The 14,952-nt window shown below is 33.4% G+C and overlaps 4 protein-coding genes across 6 annotated transcripts; all 4 read right to left on the reverse strand.

Moving 5' to 3' along the window:
* Positions 1-682: 682 nt before the first annotated feature.
* MED31 (SOH1 family protein) lies at positions 683-3,702 on the reverse strand. 3 transcript variants are annotated; one of them, XM_012235139.4, is made up of 8 exons: positions 3,564-3,702; positions 3,414-3,466; positions 3,030-3,127; positions 2,393-2,489; positions 2,155-2,233; positions 1,251-1,531; positions 1,060-1,121; positions 683-949 (listed from the first exon to the last, which is right to left on the reverse strand). In XM_012235139.4, the coding sequence occupies exons 2-7, from the start codon at positions 3,458-3,460 to the stop codon at positions 1,109-1,111; spliced, it is 615 nt and encodes a 204-aa protein (XP_012090529.1). In that variant the 5' UTR covers positions 3,461-3,466; positions 3,564-3,702; the 3' UTR covers positions 683-949; positions 1,060-1,108. The 3 variants fall into 3 exon arrangements, with proteins under 3 accessions (XP_012090529.1, XP_012090530.1, XP_020540859.1); XM_012235140.4 differs by having other exon boundaries at positions 683-893; positions 3,414-3,469; positions 3,564-3,680; XM_020685200.3 differs by having other exon boundaries at positions 3,414-3,469; positions 3,564-3,680.
* Positions 3,703-4,423: 721 nt separating this feature from the next.
* On the reverse strand, positions 4,424-7,629 carry PABN1 (polyadenylate-binding protein 1). Its single transcript, XM_012235141.4, has 6 exons — positions 7,363-7,629; positions 7,166-7,268; positions 6,635-6,705; positions 5,972-6,163; positions 5,760-5,890; positions 4,424-4,848 (listed from the first exon to the last, which is right to left on the reverse strand). Exons 1-6 carry the CDS (start codon positions 7,489-7,491, stop codon positions 4,803-4,805), a joined length of 672 nt encoding a protein of 223 aa, XP_012090531.1. The 5' UTR covers positions 7,492-7,629; the 3' UTR covers positions 4,424-4,802.
* Positions 7,630-8,733: 1,104 nt separating this feature from the next.
* Positions 8,734-10,379, reverse strand: LOC105648676 (putative pectinesterase 63). Its single transcript, XM_012235142.4, has 4 exons — positions 9,858-10,379; positions 9,561-9,767; positions 9,241-9,482; positions 8,734-9,055 (listed from the first exon to the last, which is right to left on the reverse strand). The coding sequence occupies exons 1-4, from the start codon at positions 10,350-10,352 to the stop codon at positions 8,902-8,904; spliced, it is 1,098 nt and encodes a 365-aa protein (XP_012090532.1). The 5' UTR covers positions 10,353-10,379; the 3' UTR covers positions 8,734-8,901.
* Positions 10,380-10,939: 560 nt separating this feature from the next.
* LOC105648885 (uncharacterized protein At1g28695) lies at positions 10,940-13,317 on the reverse strand. The gene is made up of 3 exons (XM_089726693.1): positions 13,073-13,317; positions 12,568-12,951; positions 10,940-11,556 (listed from the first exon to the last, which is right to left on the reverse strand). Exons 1-3 carry the CDS (start codon positions 13,235-13,237, stop codon positions 11,056-11,058), a joined length of 1,050 nt encoding a protein of 349 aa, XP_089582819.1. The 5' UTR covers positions 13,238-13,317; the 3' UTR covers positions 10,940-11,055.
* Between the last annotated feature and the right edge of the window lie 1,635 nt (positions 13,318-14,952).

Here is a 14,952-nt window from a genome sequence, read left to right on the forward strand (position 1 = left end):
GGTAGGCGATTGACGTAGCGAGCCGCGGGTGTTTTTTTCGCCGCGTCTAAGCGAAAGCAGTGACGCAGAATGACGTGGCATGGCATCTTACGCTCTTATCGCCAAGAACATGAAAGCGATGGAGATTAGTAAAACAGCTCAATTATTTTTTATATTTTTTTGATACACGTGTTTCCACGCTTATTTAACAGCCTGTTGCAATATTATATTACCCATGTGAATAAGATGTCATTCATTAATTGAAATACTCCTCCACACCATACACAACTGTTTCAACGCCAATATTATGACCGTTTGGAAGGGTGAAAAACGTATTTGGTTTGTAATATTTTGACTCAATACCTTAAAAAGGATAAAATGTTTTTTGATTATATACTATTAGCTGGGTAAATTTTTGACCCATTTTGATTCCGTCCATCCTCCCAAACATACCCTATTCAGTGGAGTTTTCATATGAGAGTAGAATTATATTATCTTCTCCATCACACAGAGCAGAAATTGTTTCCACTATTTTACAGAGCTCGGGCTTCAGATTCAATAAAAATTTCAGGTAAAAAATCAATATTAAAATCTTAGTTAAGCCAGTCATCTATGTAAAAGCCAATTTAGATGGTAAACTAACTAATCTCTGATACCTTTTCCGATAGTTCCGCAAAAGATCCCTTTCACTTAACAAGTTAGATTAGAGCAATCAAATATTTTTTTGAAATTATTGCAAAGAATATATAAAGACAAACATACACTGAAAACCAGCAATAGAAAAGGTAAGCAATTCCAGATTGATGCTGACCGCATCTAAAAACTTTGGAGCTGACAATTTCTTGAGGCTTTCATGACATTCATTCAGTTGACAAGTATTTCAGCAAAACTTTTGAGGGTAAGCCAATTTTTCACTGTGCATAATATGAGAAGATGGCAATCAAACAGTTGCGAAACAGATGATTGATGCCTAGAAAAAAAGAACATATAATTCACAAATCATTCAATGGACAATCATGATCTAGATTTTGTCACACCTTTTCAGTTTCATAAAATAAATGGACGAGTATGTATAGCTACCTCAGCAGATATGTTTGCCCCACTGCTTTCATAGTCAGCTGATAGCAGGTTAAACTTCTTTTCTGCAATAAAGAAGCAACATGTGCATAAGAATGCTGATACGTCATGATCTTTTATGATAGACAAGAGAGAGAGCATGAAATCAGTATAATTGCCCAACTAATGAATCAGAAAATCAATAAATTTCATACTTTCTTTTTCTTCGATCAATTCCAGCATTCCTCATGTCATTTTTTGCAAGGGCAGAACCAGGTGCCATGCCATATGGCATAGGAGAAAGTGCTGAGGCAGGAGCAGCTGGGACAGGAATGGTTGTTGCAGGCATAGGTGGTACTGGCTGCACAGGAGGTGGAAGTGGAGCAGAAGCTGGGGGTGCAGGCGCAGGTTCAGGTAGTGGTCTAGGTAAAATGTGCTTCAATCGGTTGTTTCTATAGTTCTTCCAGAAAAAGAATTGCTGCCTATGCGCCAACTCCTAAAGATTCACATAAAAGAAAGTAAGACTAAAATTGCCCCGGAACAAACATAAAACTGAGTTATCACTTGATGGTAAACAAAAAATATGCATATTTCTTGGACAATGAAAAGATTAAAATTTATCCTTCTAGACAGTCATTTTAATATGGAAATTAGAAACAAGAAGACCCTACAAAAATAGACGCCATCACCTCATCTGTCCTGAGCTATCGCTAACTCAAAATGCATAAGATTCTACCTAATAGCAACTTTCAAGATACTCACTGAATAGCAGTAGACCAGGATGAGGATATAACTAAACTCTAGGGCACGATTCCTCAAGAGCAAACAACATAGATCAAGTCTCCAGTCACTAATCAGTTAATAAGCCAGGAAATGTTGAGCCAGATGCTAACATTATTAATAAAAATATAAAGCAAAAGCAGAAACAAAATTTAATATCTCAGAGTATCCATTTTGAATCCCATCTGAAATAAATCTGCATCAGTTGAATGAGCTTGTAAACTGGAAAGAGCCAACTCTTATACAGGCATTAATTATTAAAGAAATATCTAAGCATAAATGATAATTATTCACATCATTATTTTTCAAGGTGGCAATAAAAAAACACAAGAATCTAACCTTGTTGCCAGGATGTGCCATTGCATTGCGGAAGTTTGCATTTTGAAGTAGTTCAAGAAAATATAGACAATGAGGATACCTGGAATCACATCAGATGGTGATCACATGGATAAAAAAAGTAAAAAAATGGAATAAAAAATAAAATAAAATTCACATCATTTTAGTTCATTTCATAATCAGAAAGCCAAAGTTTGTTAAAGTAACAATACCCTGGCATGCATTTAACAGATTAGCTCACATTATAAATTTCAAGTACTCAGGTCGTTGCCAGTACTGAAGGTATTTCAAGTAGCCGATAAACGCTTCATCTTCGAAATAGCGATTTTGAGCCAAATCTACAATTAAAAAATTTGAGAAACCAGCATCAGCATGAAATGCAAATGAGGGTGCTAATAAGTGAATTTTGATGCCTGAGCAATAAAAGAGCAACTAAAATACATGAACTCGTTAACTCATACTCCTAAGATTCAGACAGCAACAAATCAACAAATGAACAGGTGCAATGTATTTAAATTTTTTAACTAACAGTTGCATCCTGATAGAAGCTTCCAAGATATAAGAAGGAAATAAAAGGTAAAAGTTGGTTGAAAAATATCTCAGATGCTTTGACATCTTAAAGGGGATAACTCATATATAACTCTCGGGGAAAAAATCAGGAAGACAAGACACTCTAAAATCAGTTTGCTTTGAGTTTGAAAAATGCATTGACGCAATTAAGCATTTCTGGTACTTAAGCACTCGAAAGCAAAACCTACAACACTCAAATTTCAAAGAATATGGGCCAGGGGATATATTATTGCTGAAGATACAGGTGATTTAAGAGGGTATTCAATGCCAAAATTAAAGTGAAATTCAAAAAGAAGTCATGAACTTACAATGGATATAAGTGGGATTCGCAAGACATTGGACAAATTCCAACTCAAGCAAAAATCGTTGTCGTCCATCATCTGGATCCTTGTATATGTTTTTTGGCCTAAAAATTACTCCCACCACCCAAGAGAAAGAAAAAAAAAAAAAGAGGGCTGTAAGCTGCAACAGAGAAGAGAAAAGAAAAGCAAACTTTCTACAGAAAAGCAATCAATTTGCAAAAAAGCTCAGCTCACTAAGTTAAATAAACTACTTAAGTAATATAACCCAATCTAAACCGATGAACAACAACATATTAAAATTAATAACTAAAATAAATAATTAACATAAATAAAAAAATGTTAAAGAAAAGGATGTTGACAAGAAATTTATAAAGAGAAACAGAGGCTTACGATGATGGATTATCGAGAGTATCATCGGTTTCTTTAGAAGAAGCCATTGAAACCTTCTTTTACAGAAAAAAAAAAAAAAAGAGTAAGCATAATTAGCGAAGATAAACATAAAAGAAATCGAAGGAACTGCAAAATACAGCTAGAGATTACCTCAATTATAAGATAAATTCAAAAGTCGCGGTTCCCAGAAAATCAAATCGGGGAGAGAGATAGAGCGTGGAAGCGAGTTTCGATTTCGGAAGCACAGTGGATTTCGTTTAAAAAAAATTTAATTAATTTATTTTGGTGCTAAGAATAGGTTGGGCTGCCTGAGGCCCTAAACTCTGTCAACAACGTAGAGGATTATGAAACAGAGGCCCAAAGAAAGAAGTAACCCAATGCAGTTCAAAAAATCAAGATCACTCTACCATGATTTACCGTGATTAAGGTAACCTAATTAATTGCATCTCTTACATCAATAATCAAATCTACTCAACCATCGAGTTCTGTTTACCTAATGCAGAAATTATCTATGACTTAGGATTGAGTTTGAGTTATATGAGTTAGAGTTGAGTTTAAACGAATTATATGGAAATTAAATGAGTCCGGATTGAGCTAAATAAATTTGTATGTGATCCAAAGGGTTAAAAATGAATCTATATCATAAACAATGATCCGAACATGACACAATATAAATGAATGTGTCACGAATTGACTCATCTAAACCATTATTCTATTAATTTAATTAAATGGACCGTTACTTTATCCATTTAATTAAACGGATTACGCAGTTGATCACACCAACTCATTTTTACACCCCTAAACTATAACTCATTTTACCACATTCTAAATGGATTGTGTTTGTGTTAATCCGAGTTGGACACACCGACTCAATTTTACACCCCCTAAACAAGGTGCTAAACAGAGTAGTCAAATATATTAGTTGAAATGCCAAAGTCATCACGGTTAAGTAACGTTTGATTAAAACATGAAATTGAACAATAAATCGCCAGAGGCAAACAGGCCATAGCTAATCTGTAAAATAACTAACTTGCCAATATGATTTCTGAACTACAAAGGCATCACGTGGCCAATCATATAACCCCTGAAGTTTGAACTTAACCTCACTGAAACTTTAAATCTTAGATCATGAATTCGTAAATACATGAAAGAAAAAATAACATTCCACAACATTTGCACATCTGGCGCCCCTTTATCCCCTATAAAGCAAGTAATTTGTTCGATTCACAAGAATCTAGCACTCCTGCCTGCAAGCTATTAATTTGAGAAAAATCAGACTGGCCTTCGCCATGCAAATGATGATACAAGTCCTTCTGTCCCTTCATTAAACCCCAATGTTGATGTGACCATCATAATCCATGAATCAATGGCCTTTTCAAAATGGTTCCACTAGTATGGCCTGTAGCGCATAGGTCGTCTGAATCTTGGAACCCTCCTGCACATGAGATTAAATTAACATGAACCATCACTGCGAATATACATATTTCACTGCATTTTGCACTCACAAGATGCATCAGGATGAGCTTCCAGCTATCAAAGAGGAAAAGGCTATATATATATATATATATATATATATATATATATATATACATAGTAGCCAGCATTTTAAATTACTTTCATGCAACAGAAGTTCTAGTCTGGATTAACGGACTACTAACTCTCCAATGAAAAGATATCATGTTCTTTAATGCTAATGCAACGAAGAAAATTCTTCTTCTAATCCAACAGTACCTGGAAAAGCCTCCAGACTGAGGCTTCTCCCAAGAAAAGACTATGACAAACAATCAGTCTCATTTCTGATGCACATGAACCAAAAATATTGAAATAAATGAATGCTAATGAAGAAAACAATATCATATCCCAAAGTTAACTAACAATTTGCTGTCCCTTTTAAGATGCGAATAAGGTGTATAGTTCATTAAATTGAACAACCTAATCCCATACATGGGCTACAGAACAATGTACTGGCAATACCTTGGTTATGTATCTTACCAATTAAGAGGTTTGTCCAGTACTCTATCCAAAATTCAAAATTCGTAGTTAATAGAAAGAATGAAACTGTAAACTGAGAAAGTATCTCAAAACTTTAGTCCTTCTTATAGATTGTGAACCAAAAGCCTTTTAATCCTGCCTTAAAATATTAAGATATCCTTTTTGGGCAAGAAAAGTTCAAATCACAGCTGAAAAAAGGCATAAAAATTATCAAATTACACCATCTATTATATATTAAACAACGTGAGAAATTAAACATGCATGGACTTGAGTAAATTGCAAAGAAATGCAAGATAAAATTTTTTCTCGTAATTCCTTCATAATCCCAAGTGACCAAAAGGGTTATATGCTTACCCATAACTGTATGGAGGATAGAATGGGGCAGCAGGCATAAACGGCCTTCGGGATCTGAACCCAAAATAAGGGTTTGGACGCCTTCCTCGATACTGCTTCATTCCAGGAATGTTGGTTCGCTTCGCAGAGACCTAAGGATAAACAAGACACCACTATAATCATATAAACAAGTTCACAGAACAATAACCAGCAAAGAGAACAAGTTAAAATACCTTTAACTGACGGCCATGCAATTCTGATTCATTTAACAAAAGGGCATTTTGAACAGCATCAACCTCTACAAATTCAACATAAGCAAATCCTTTTGGTTGACCAAACTTATCAGTCAAAATTGTCACTCTGTTAACGGTTCCACAAGATTGAAAATGCTGCTGGACTTCTTCAGGGGTACAGGCATAGTCTACCTGAAGTGAAAAACATAATTGAAGTTGGAACCATATTCCACTCTCTCAAATATGCTTGCTCAAGTCTCTAAACTTGTACAAACATCAGAACATGAAAGAACACAACTAACCCAAATGAGATTTAATCAATGGCAAAATATAAGCATTAGCACTAATATAGATGTTTTTAATTCATCAGTTAGGATAAATAATTGATAATACAGTGTGTGGTATTGGTCCACACATGAGAGATTGATAGACACAACGACTTAGCCAGAAACAAATAGACAAAGCACCATTTGAGCAGCTAAATTATTTAAATACAGGACATAAATTTTTAAATATCAAAATAGATGAACATAATCCAAATGATTCATGCAAATACCAGTGGAAACCAACAAATTAAACATCATAGAGAACAAGGACACTAACTACGGAAAAAAAAAAAAAAAAGGAAAAAAAACAAGAAGAATAAGGATAGTTAACCCTCACATTACCAACATAGATAGAGCGGGCATCCACCTCCTCCTTTTCAGCCTGAGTCGCAGAAGCACTTGAGGAATCTTTACACAAGTTCAAAGGGGGAAAGAGATGTATAAGCAACAGTAAGTTGAACTGTTAACTAAAGAATTGCATCATGCAGTAGAATCTAAATTTAGAAGAAAAACAGGAAATGCTTGTAAGTTAAACAAAATATAAAATCTTAAAAGGACATCAGTATATATCCAGTAATGAGCTAATGTGCTAGTTATGCACTTGCTAGTACCCTTTCTTAAGTTAGCTAGAAATATAAATTCAAAATTCCCAAATTTCAATCAATTGCCACCTGAAATTAACAAGTTACACACACATTGCTATCTAAAAGTGAACATCTATGACTATACAAAAGTTTATAGACTAGGATAAAATATGAATTTAAAGATCCACAAATATTTAGAATAAACCAAGCTACTCTTTTCCGCAAGTCAAACAAATTTAGAAGTAAGAATATAACATAGACACACAAATATAAGAAGCGTCTACCTTGGACAGCGCCCATCTCCTTCTCAACCTTAGCCTGCATTTCGCGAAGAGCGCCAGCTTCTTCTTCGATCTCCTTCAGTCTCTTTTTCATGTCCTCCAAATCCTAATCCATTCAAATGAGGAAAATGCAGAGAAAATCAGGTAAATAAACCTATAATCTTAGACAAAACTGAGAAAGAGAAAAACACGAGAACGACCTTGGAGTTAGGGCCCTGGTCCTCATCTTCCTCAAGCCTAGAAGACATATCGATATCGGCGTCCATCTCTCCCTCGTCTGGAATTTCACTTCCGTACACCTCATGCTCTTGCTCTTCGTGCGGATCCATCTCTCTTCTCCCGTGGAAAATTGGTTTCTGAAACTAATAGGGTTTGGGTTTGGGGTTTTAAATTTGGGAATAAAACATATAAACTAGCTAGGGATCGGGAGGTGGGTGTGCGCGTGAGCATGTGATACTGATATCCTTTGATCGATTCGACAGATTGGGGGAGAAAGGTTAATTTGTAATTTTACGAATTTCAGCTGGCTACTTTTGTATATCTATTCTCAGGCCCACTGATTCCACCCAATGTTAGGGTCTAGTCAAAGGCTTAGGTCTAAGCCCATCAAAAATCTAAACTGGGCCTATGGGCTATGAAACAATTGATGAGTGAATATTTTTTATTTAAAAATCAAATATATTTACACACAAAAAAAAAAAAAAAAAAAAGTAATATACTGGGAATGGAACTAAGAAAAAAATTCCTTTTTTTTTATCCTAATAATTTTTTAAAACATTAATTCTAACCTCATTTTAACAAACTCCATTTCTTTTTTTGTTTTTTCTTTAGCATTCCAATTTGAATACCCTTCCTTGCTCTCCCCTCTCCTCTGCATGGTTAATTACCATGTGTAGTACATTCTCATTTCTATATGGAATTCTGGCATGAATTCAACATTTTTTTTCTTCTAATAAAATACATTTATAAATTTATTTAATTTTCACTAATATCAATATTATTAATTAATTTACAAAGTTCAAAAAATATTTTAATTAACTATTGACCCATCAAAGTAGCTTTTCTTTCTCCTTTTTTGTTTTCAGTATATATATATATGCAAAATACGTGGATTAAATTTTCAGTAAATGTCTTTTTTTTATACTTTTAAAAGGCATTTTATTTTATTTTTGTTGAATTGTTATTCTATCTCATTATATGATGCGGTATCGTATCGAAATTTTAACAATTATGGGTTAATTGATTGGTTTCATTCAATGTTAATTTAACAAACAAATCTTATTATTACATATTTCAATAATAAAAGTTTAATTAAGTTCAAACAAAGCTCTTTATGTTAGTCTCGTATATTGTAATTCAAAATTTTTCAAACTTTTCCTAAAAACATATGAAAGACATGAATTGAAAAATTTTTATCCTTGCATCCTGAGAATTTTATAATGATTTCTCTGTTTTTTAGTGTATATAAATTAAACATAATAAAATAATATAGTTTTTATGCATCTTCAAGAGCTAATTAAGAATCATAAAATATAAAAACTTGTCAACATTGTACATTTACAAAAGGAAAATATATTCAACACCAGATTTGTATTTATTCGAGCAATCTTGTTTGCTTACAAGGTATAAACTCAGGAAAACACAAGAGCAAAAAATTGGAATTAGTGCATGAGATTTGCAGACATCTTGTCCTTATTGTATAGTGTGTGTATATATATTTATGAATAAACTCTTTATATCTATGGAGGAGGAAGCAACCAACTAGAACCCTTGATAAAGCCAAGAGTAAGGAAGGGTTTGGCTTCTTCAAAACTTAGCTGCTTGCTAAATTTAGCACGCCCTTTTGGATTTGATCCTGGTCCAGTGTTCTTGAATTCTCCAAAATAAAGATTCCTGCAAAATTTATTTAACTTTCTTTAGATATGGCTTCTTGGTTAATTGGAATTTCTATTGCTAGAAAAATTTCAGTTTCTAATTTCACTATTTTCCTTCATTTTCCAGCCATCAGTTTTAACAATGAGCTATATATGTATATTCATTTGATGGATTTAAATTGATTTAACTTAAACATTACTTACTTTTCACGTTCTGGATGGTTATTATTAGACCATCCTTCTGGATGGACAACCGAGCTCATACTAGAATAAGCAAACACCACCCTAGGCATAGCCATCCATGCTCGGCCCAAGAATGCTCTATTTCCTACTCCCTTAATGTCACAATGAACAAATGAGTACCCAATATCTTCTCCTTCTTTTTCCCTTGCTTGTGCTGTTATGATCTGAGCATCTTTCTCTTCGAGCACATATAACTGTGTATTCTGCATTTCATATGTAAATTAATATTAGATCCATCTATGTAAACAGATTTAGTGAGTTTTGAAGCAAAGATTTGTTACCAGATAAATGGATTTCCCACTTCCGAAAATGAAATCGACAGTGCCTTCGATGTAACAATCCTTGAAGAAATGAAAACCTTTATCGTCACACAGTGTGTCTTGAAATCCAAGCAGTCTTACATTATAAAAAGCTTGCATGCTGGCACCAGTCCTTAGAGCTACCGCTTGGGCTCCTTTTCTTTTCCCATCAGGCTGTGGTGCAGTATTCTAAACCAACAACAAATCCATAAATTCAAATGTAATTATTGTGTATATAGGAACAAAACTAGTATAAGAAACACAAGTTAAGAGATTAACCTTAATAATGAGATTTGCTGCCACAAAAAACTCAGACTCCACTTGTAATGTAGCACTATAAACTGTTCCATATTTAGCAGCTGTACCACCAAATTGTAAGGTTGCCATTTTAGGTGGTCCACGAAATGTAATGAAGGGTTTCTCTCTTGGAATCGTGACTTTTTCAGTATAAACTCCAGGTCCGATATCTATAATCACACGTTGCGCATTTTTCGCTGGGACGCTGTTAACAGCATCCGTTATAGTCTTGAAGTTTCCACTTCCATCTTGTCTAACCTTAATGGTCTTTGGTTTAGCTTCGGCTGCTTCGAGGGTGCTATTTAGGGTGCCCTTGCGGCTTGCGAGTGGCTTGACATGGGCAGCAAACCAACTTTGTACTTGGGATTTATCCGGAGGGATTGGCGTCGCATCATTAGAGCAAACCGTGAGGGCTGCAAGAAGAATGGAAAGAATGGTACATTGGAGAAAGGCTGTGAAAGAGAGGTGTTTAACCATTTTGTGAAGATTGATTTATTTGTTTTTCTTGATGTTAATTGATTTAGGAAGATTGCAATTTATAGGCCAGTACTTGGAAACCTTAAAGTACGTGAGGTCATGAGTGTCCGTTGCATCCTCTTCTTATTTTGTACATATATTGTTTTCTATGGAGGGCTTTCGTTTTCTTTTTTCTTCGTCTTATTTTAGAGTCAGAAAACTAATTCTTGAGGTTTGAGATTCTGAAACTGTGAAAAACGTCCCTAAAGCTAATTATACATAGTCATTATTTTTTCCTCTCTCGGAATATAGATATAGATATGCTTCGCTGGTTCAAGACCACGAGCAAGTTGAACTAGCGGGAATCGAGCCCGCATCGCTAGCTTGGAAGGCTAGGGTTTATAGTCAACTGATTCATAAATTAATCGCACCGGTCACACTCTTTATTTTATTACTCCTTTTTTAGTAAACATAAATCTTTTTTCAATATAATGCATCTATATCTATATATCTATTAAAGTGTACATACTAGATCTGTCTTTCCACTACATTTATTTTATTTTTGGAAAAAAATATTTATTCTGTGTTACTGAAAAAATACTAATATATGTTACTAATTAAAAATACTAAAAAATTGAATTAAGTAAAAACTTGGCTGAACCTAATTTACTTCCATTTTCATCAATTAATAGTATGTAATTCATAAACCTATCCAAATTGAAGGTCAAATCCACGAATTCTTGCAGGCTTCATGCTTCAAACTTGCAAATGTGGATGTACCGTTGACCGACGGGAAGGTGTTGATCCCCTTCCAATGTTCAATGACAGCCGTCAGATCAGCAATCTTGGCACTTATCGTTCGGCAACAATTGGCATGAACAGTAATAACAGCCTTGATGTCCCTGCTATCTTGGCAAAACCCACTAAAGTAAAGTGTGTCCAGAAACCTTACTGTAAGCCCTAGCTCTGTAAACACACCTTCATGCATCATCTCGTTCAAAACATCTTGCTCTTTCTTTCCAATGGAGCTGTTCTTTCTAGCGTACCAGGATTCGAACAATGAGATGGTCTTGTTGTTGGATCTTATCATGTAAAACCCTGTGTTTATTGGGTTTGCTTTTGACCGCTCATTTCCATTGAAACTATCAGTACTGATTTGAAGATCTAAGCTCTCGTTTAAGTTCAGCCTTGGAAATGGATTCCTTAACCACATTAAATCGGTGTCCTGTCAATAAATGAAATTTAATTAAAAAAAAAAAATTCTAGTATGGATAAATAACAGTGGCATATTAGTAGATTTTCATTCAAAATCGTTGACGTGTCTACTAACTCTGAAGGAGTGGGTTACATTTCATTTAGGTTCATTATTTTCTTTAAAAAAATAAAATAAAATTGAGACTTTTATAATAAATAAAATATAAGTCTAAAATTTATAAATAAATAGTATTTTTATATCAAATATAGTTTAATTTGGTGTCCTCAATTTGAAAAATAATGTTCTATAATTCAAATTTAATTAATGAATTATCTTATTAAAATAAAGTTAGACTTAGTAAATTAGCCAATTGCATGTTGTTTTCATGTGGTGAAATTTTGAATGAAAACCTAAAAGAAATAAGTAATTGGTAACCAACGGATTCTTTTTTTAAAAACCAGTTAAAATTGTAAAAGTGTTAAAAGTTATAGAATTTTTTCTTTTATTTGAAAAAAAAATGAATGAATAAATATTAGAACCAATTTGACATTACGTTTGAAAAAATATTTTCTAGACTTTTCAATAGATGCTTAGGAAAATTAATTAACATAAAATATTTTTCTAATTGAAAAAAGTCATTTGAATAAGGGAAAAATGTTTTCCATAAACTTAATTAAATAACTTTATAAGCTTATAATTTTAATCTACTAATCATCGATAACTACTACTGATCACTTGTGGCCAGCCATAGTATCATTTTTTTATGTTTTTTCTCATATTTAATAATAAATTTTTTTAATATAAAATTTCAATAATTCTAAATGTTTTTATCATCTCCAAATTAAATTAAAATTCTTAATATTTTTTAAGTCAACTTTCAATATTGCAACCAAAACCGAAAATAAATTGGAAATATATATTTCCGGGAAAAGATAATTATATTTTCCGCCTTACTCGTTAAAAATTTGAATCACGAACGCAAGATCATCTATCTAGTTGTTCATGCACTAATGGATAACTACTAGAAACTAAGAAACGTACCGTAAAAATAAAATTGTAGCCCCTTTTTAGCACGTCTCCAAGAACCAGAGTTCTTCTCCACATCATCTTGATAAAATCGTCGGACATGTACATTTTTTCGCTGTCAAAACCTTCATCATCAGTTTCGAGTTTGTAGCAATGAAGCCGGAGGAACTTGCATCGCTCAAACGACATTTGATCGACTGTAATTAGTAGAAGATGATTAACCAAATCTCTCGTATCCTCCCCTAGCCAGAAGCTATTCAAGAACATATCTAGCATTGGCTTATCTCCCTCTACATAGGCCTTGTTTGCCATTGCGATTATTACGCTCTTATTCGCAGTTGATGCCTTTGCCAAAGCTGCTTCAAGGTCATCTTTATAGCCATGGCTAGCCCCGTCGCTCTGTAATGCACAAAAATGACAATTACAATGTAAAAGTCTAATTAGTAAATGATTCTCTAAAAAATACTATATATACAAGAATCCAATCGAAAGAAAAGAAAAAGAGAAAAGAGATTGTTACTGCATTCGGAGATGGGCAATTAAGGTTATAATCTTGGAATGAAAGGAAGGGTTTGGATCCGGTCGGGCTGGACATGAAGATAAAAATTAAACCAGTAAACAAAAAAACCAAGAAAGCAGCAATAGAGTTGCTGCTGTTGTAATGGGTGGTCTTTGAAAAATCCATCTAGTTCTTTTTCTAGTTTATTGATTACGAGAGTTGACAAGAGAGCTGAATATTCATTGATGAGTATTTAGTTTAGTGCTATTAGAATTTTATTCACTAATTGACATCCTTAAATTCAAGTTAGTTATTTCTAATTAGACAAATTTTCCCTAATTTTTTTATTTTAAATTATCTATAAACCCTTTTTTTTTTTTTTATACACTTGGAGGTCCAATTATGGGCGGAAATAATATTTTAAATTATATATCAGAGTCCTGAACTCACCACAGAATTCCACCATAGCACGTTACTAATTGAGAAAGCACTTTTAGAGAGGAATCATGCATTTTCTACATTTCCATTTTCGCGGCCAACGGAACCTACGCGTTGTTAGCGAACCTAACACACATGGGTGAGCATCATCTGTCAAAAGCTTAATAACGGATTTATTTAAATTATAAACTGAGTATTTCCCCTTTATTTTTCCAATCTAAAGGACTGCTTCTAGAGGGCTTCAGATTCCGTGCAAAACTGATAACCACTGTAGTCCAAGCCGCCATTTCCTAATTACCATCAAACAACTTCCCATTAACCCAGTCCAAGTCATCACATGCCTTACAAGCATTTCATCAAACACGTTACATCCACACGCACTGACCCACATTCTACATGCAGGAAATTACTTGCCTATACCCACGAAACACACCAATCAAAATCGACTGCATGCATCGGCCTCCCCAAACCCAAATCAAGAACCCTGGACAATGATGGTCTACATGGATGAAACCTTAGCTCCAAAGTTTTGACATAGAGTTCTCCATCAACCTTTTTTGTTTAGTCTCTATTCTCTGACATAGTGCTTGGGATCACTTACTCTCTACCATGCTTGCTTTATTTTCTCTTTGTTCTGTTTTTCCTTCATTACTTTTTCTGCCTTATAACTTCCAACTGATTTTCTTTCCTTTTTTTCAATCGTGCCTTTATTAAAGTTTTAAATGATAATTTATTCTTAAATAAAGTGAATTGTTTGATACATTATAATTCTTTGAGAAATATAATAAATACATTGATGTATACTATACCAAAAAAAAAACTTCTAACAACAAGTTTTGTTATTTATAATATTATTTTAATTTTTTGGCATCGAATAAATAATAAAAAAATCTGCAAGGGATCCTTTGCTTTTAAAAAAATTTATATTATTTTAGCAAAAAATAAAAAATAAAATTAAGTTTGAGCTCCTAATTTAAGCACATAATTTTTTTGTAAAGAAAAGAAAACAAGTGCTTGCACGATAGAGTCAATGCAGGACTTTGTCACGTGCTTTTTTTTTTTGTCGTGAGACGGCTTTTCTAATCTTCCCATTTTTATAAAACAGGCAGATGATGTGAATTCCCAACAACTCCACTTTCAGTCGTCAGCTTCATTCAAATTAATTTAAGTTCATAAAGCTTTTAATTTTTATATCTTAATCTTTAATAAATATATTTACACAATTTAATTATCAATAACACAAAAAGCAATTTTATAAATGATATTTGTATTGTGATTCAATCTATTTTGATTCAACATACCTTAATTATTTTGATTTGTAAAACAATAAGTTTGTATATGTAAATGCAAATTAAAATAAAGAAATACAAAACTAATCATCCTTAGCCTATATAACTAAGGTGAGTTCCTTATGACCAAAAAGATAATATGGTTGCATCTGCAGGGAGGGACAAAGAGTTTTA

The sequence above is a fragment of the Jatropha curcas genome, chromosome 10 (genome assembly GCF_041381405.1).
Source record: "Jatropha curcas cultivar XTBG-Jc1 chromosome 10, XTBG_Jcur_1.0, whole genome shotgun sequence".
In the NCBI taxonomy this organism is placed as follows: domain Eukaryota; kingdom Viridiplantae; phylum Streptophyta; class Magnoliopsida; order Malpighiales; family Euphorbiaceae; genus Jatropha; species Jatropha curcas.

Coding starts and splice junctions, on each gene's coding strand:
- MED31 (XM_012235139.4), bottom strand. CDS start 3,460: ATGGCTTCTTCTAAAGAAACCGATGATACTCTCGATAATCCATCATC. Junction 3,128..3,413: donor ACTCTCGATAATCCATCATC/GTAAGCCTCTGT, acceptor AGTAATTTTTAG/GCCAAAAAACATATACAAGG. Junction 2,234..2,392: donor GAGTACTTGAAATTTATAAT/GTGAGCTAATCT, acceptor ATGTGATTCCAG/GTATCCTCATTGTCTATATT.
- PABN1 (XM_012235141.4), bottom strand. CDS start 7,491: ATGGATCCGCACGAAGAGCAAGAGCATGAGGTGTACGGAAGTGAAATT. Junction 7,269..7,362: donor ACCAGGGCCCTAACTCCAAG/GTCGTTCTCGTG, acceptor TGAATGGATTAG/GATTTGGAGGACATGAAAAA. Junction 4,849..5,759: donor TATCCTCCATACAGTTATGG/GTAAGCATATAA, acceptor TCTCATGTGCAG/GAGGGTTCCAAGATTCAGAC.
- LOC105648676 (XM_012235142.4), bottom strand. CDS start 10,352: ATGGTTAAACACCTCTCTTTCACAGCCTTTCTCCAATGTACCATTCTT. Junction 9,483..9,560: donor GTGGGAAATCCATTTATCTG/GTAACAAATCTT, acceptor TATGAAATGCAG/AATACACAGTTATATGTGCT. Junction 9,056..9,240: donor AACCATCCAGAACGTGAAAA/GTAAGTAATGTT, acceptor TAAATTTTGCAG/GAATCTTTATTTTGGAGAAT.
- LOC105648885 (XM_089726693.1), bottom strand. CDS start 13,237: ATGGATTTTTCAAAGACCACCCATTACAACAGCAGCAACTCTATTGCT. Junction 12,952..13,072: donor ATTGCCCATCTCCGAATGCA/GTAACAATCTCT, acceptor TGTGCATTACAG/AGCGACGGGGCTAGCCATGG. Junction 11,557..12,567: donor GCTACAATTTTATTTTTACG/GTACGTTTCTTA, acceptor ATTTATTGACAG/GACACCGATTTAATGTGGTT.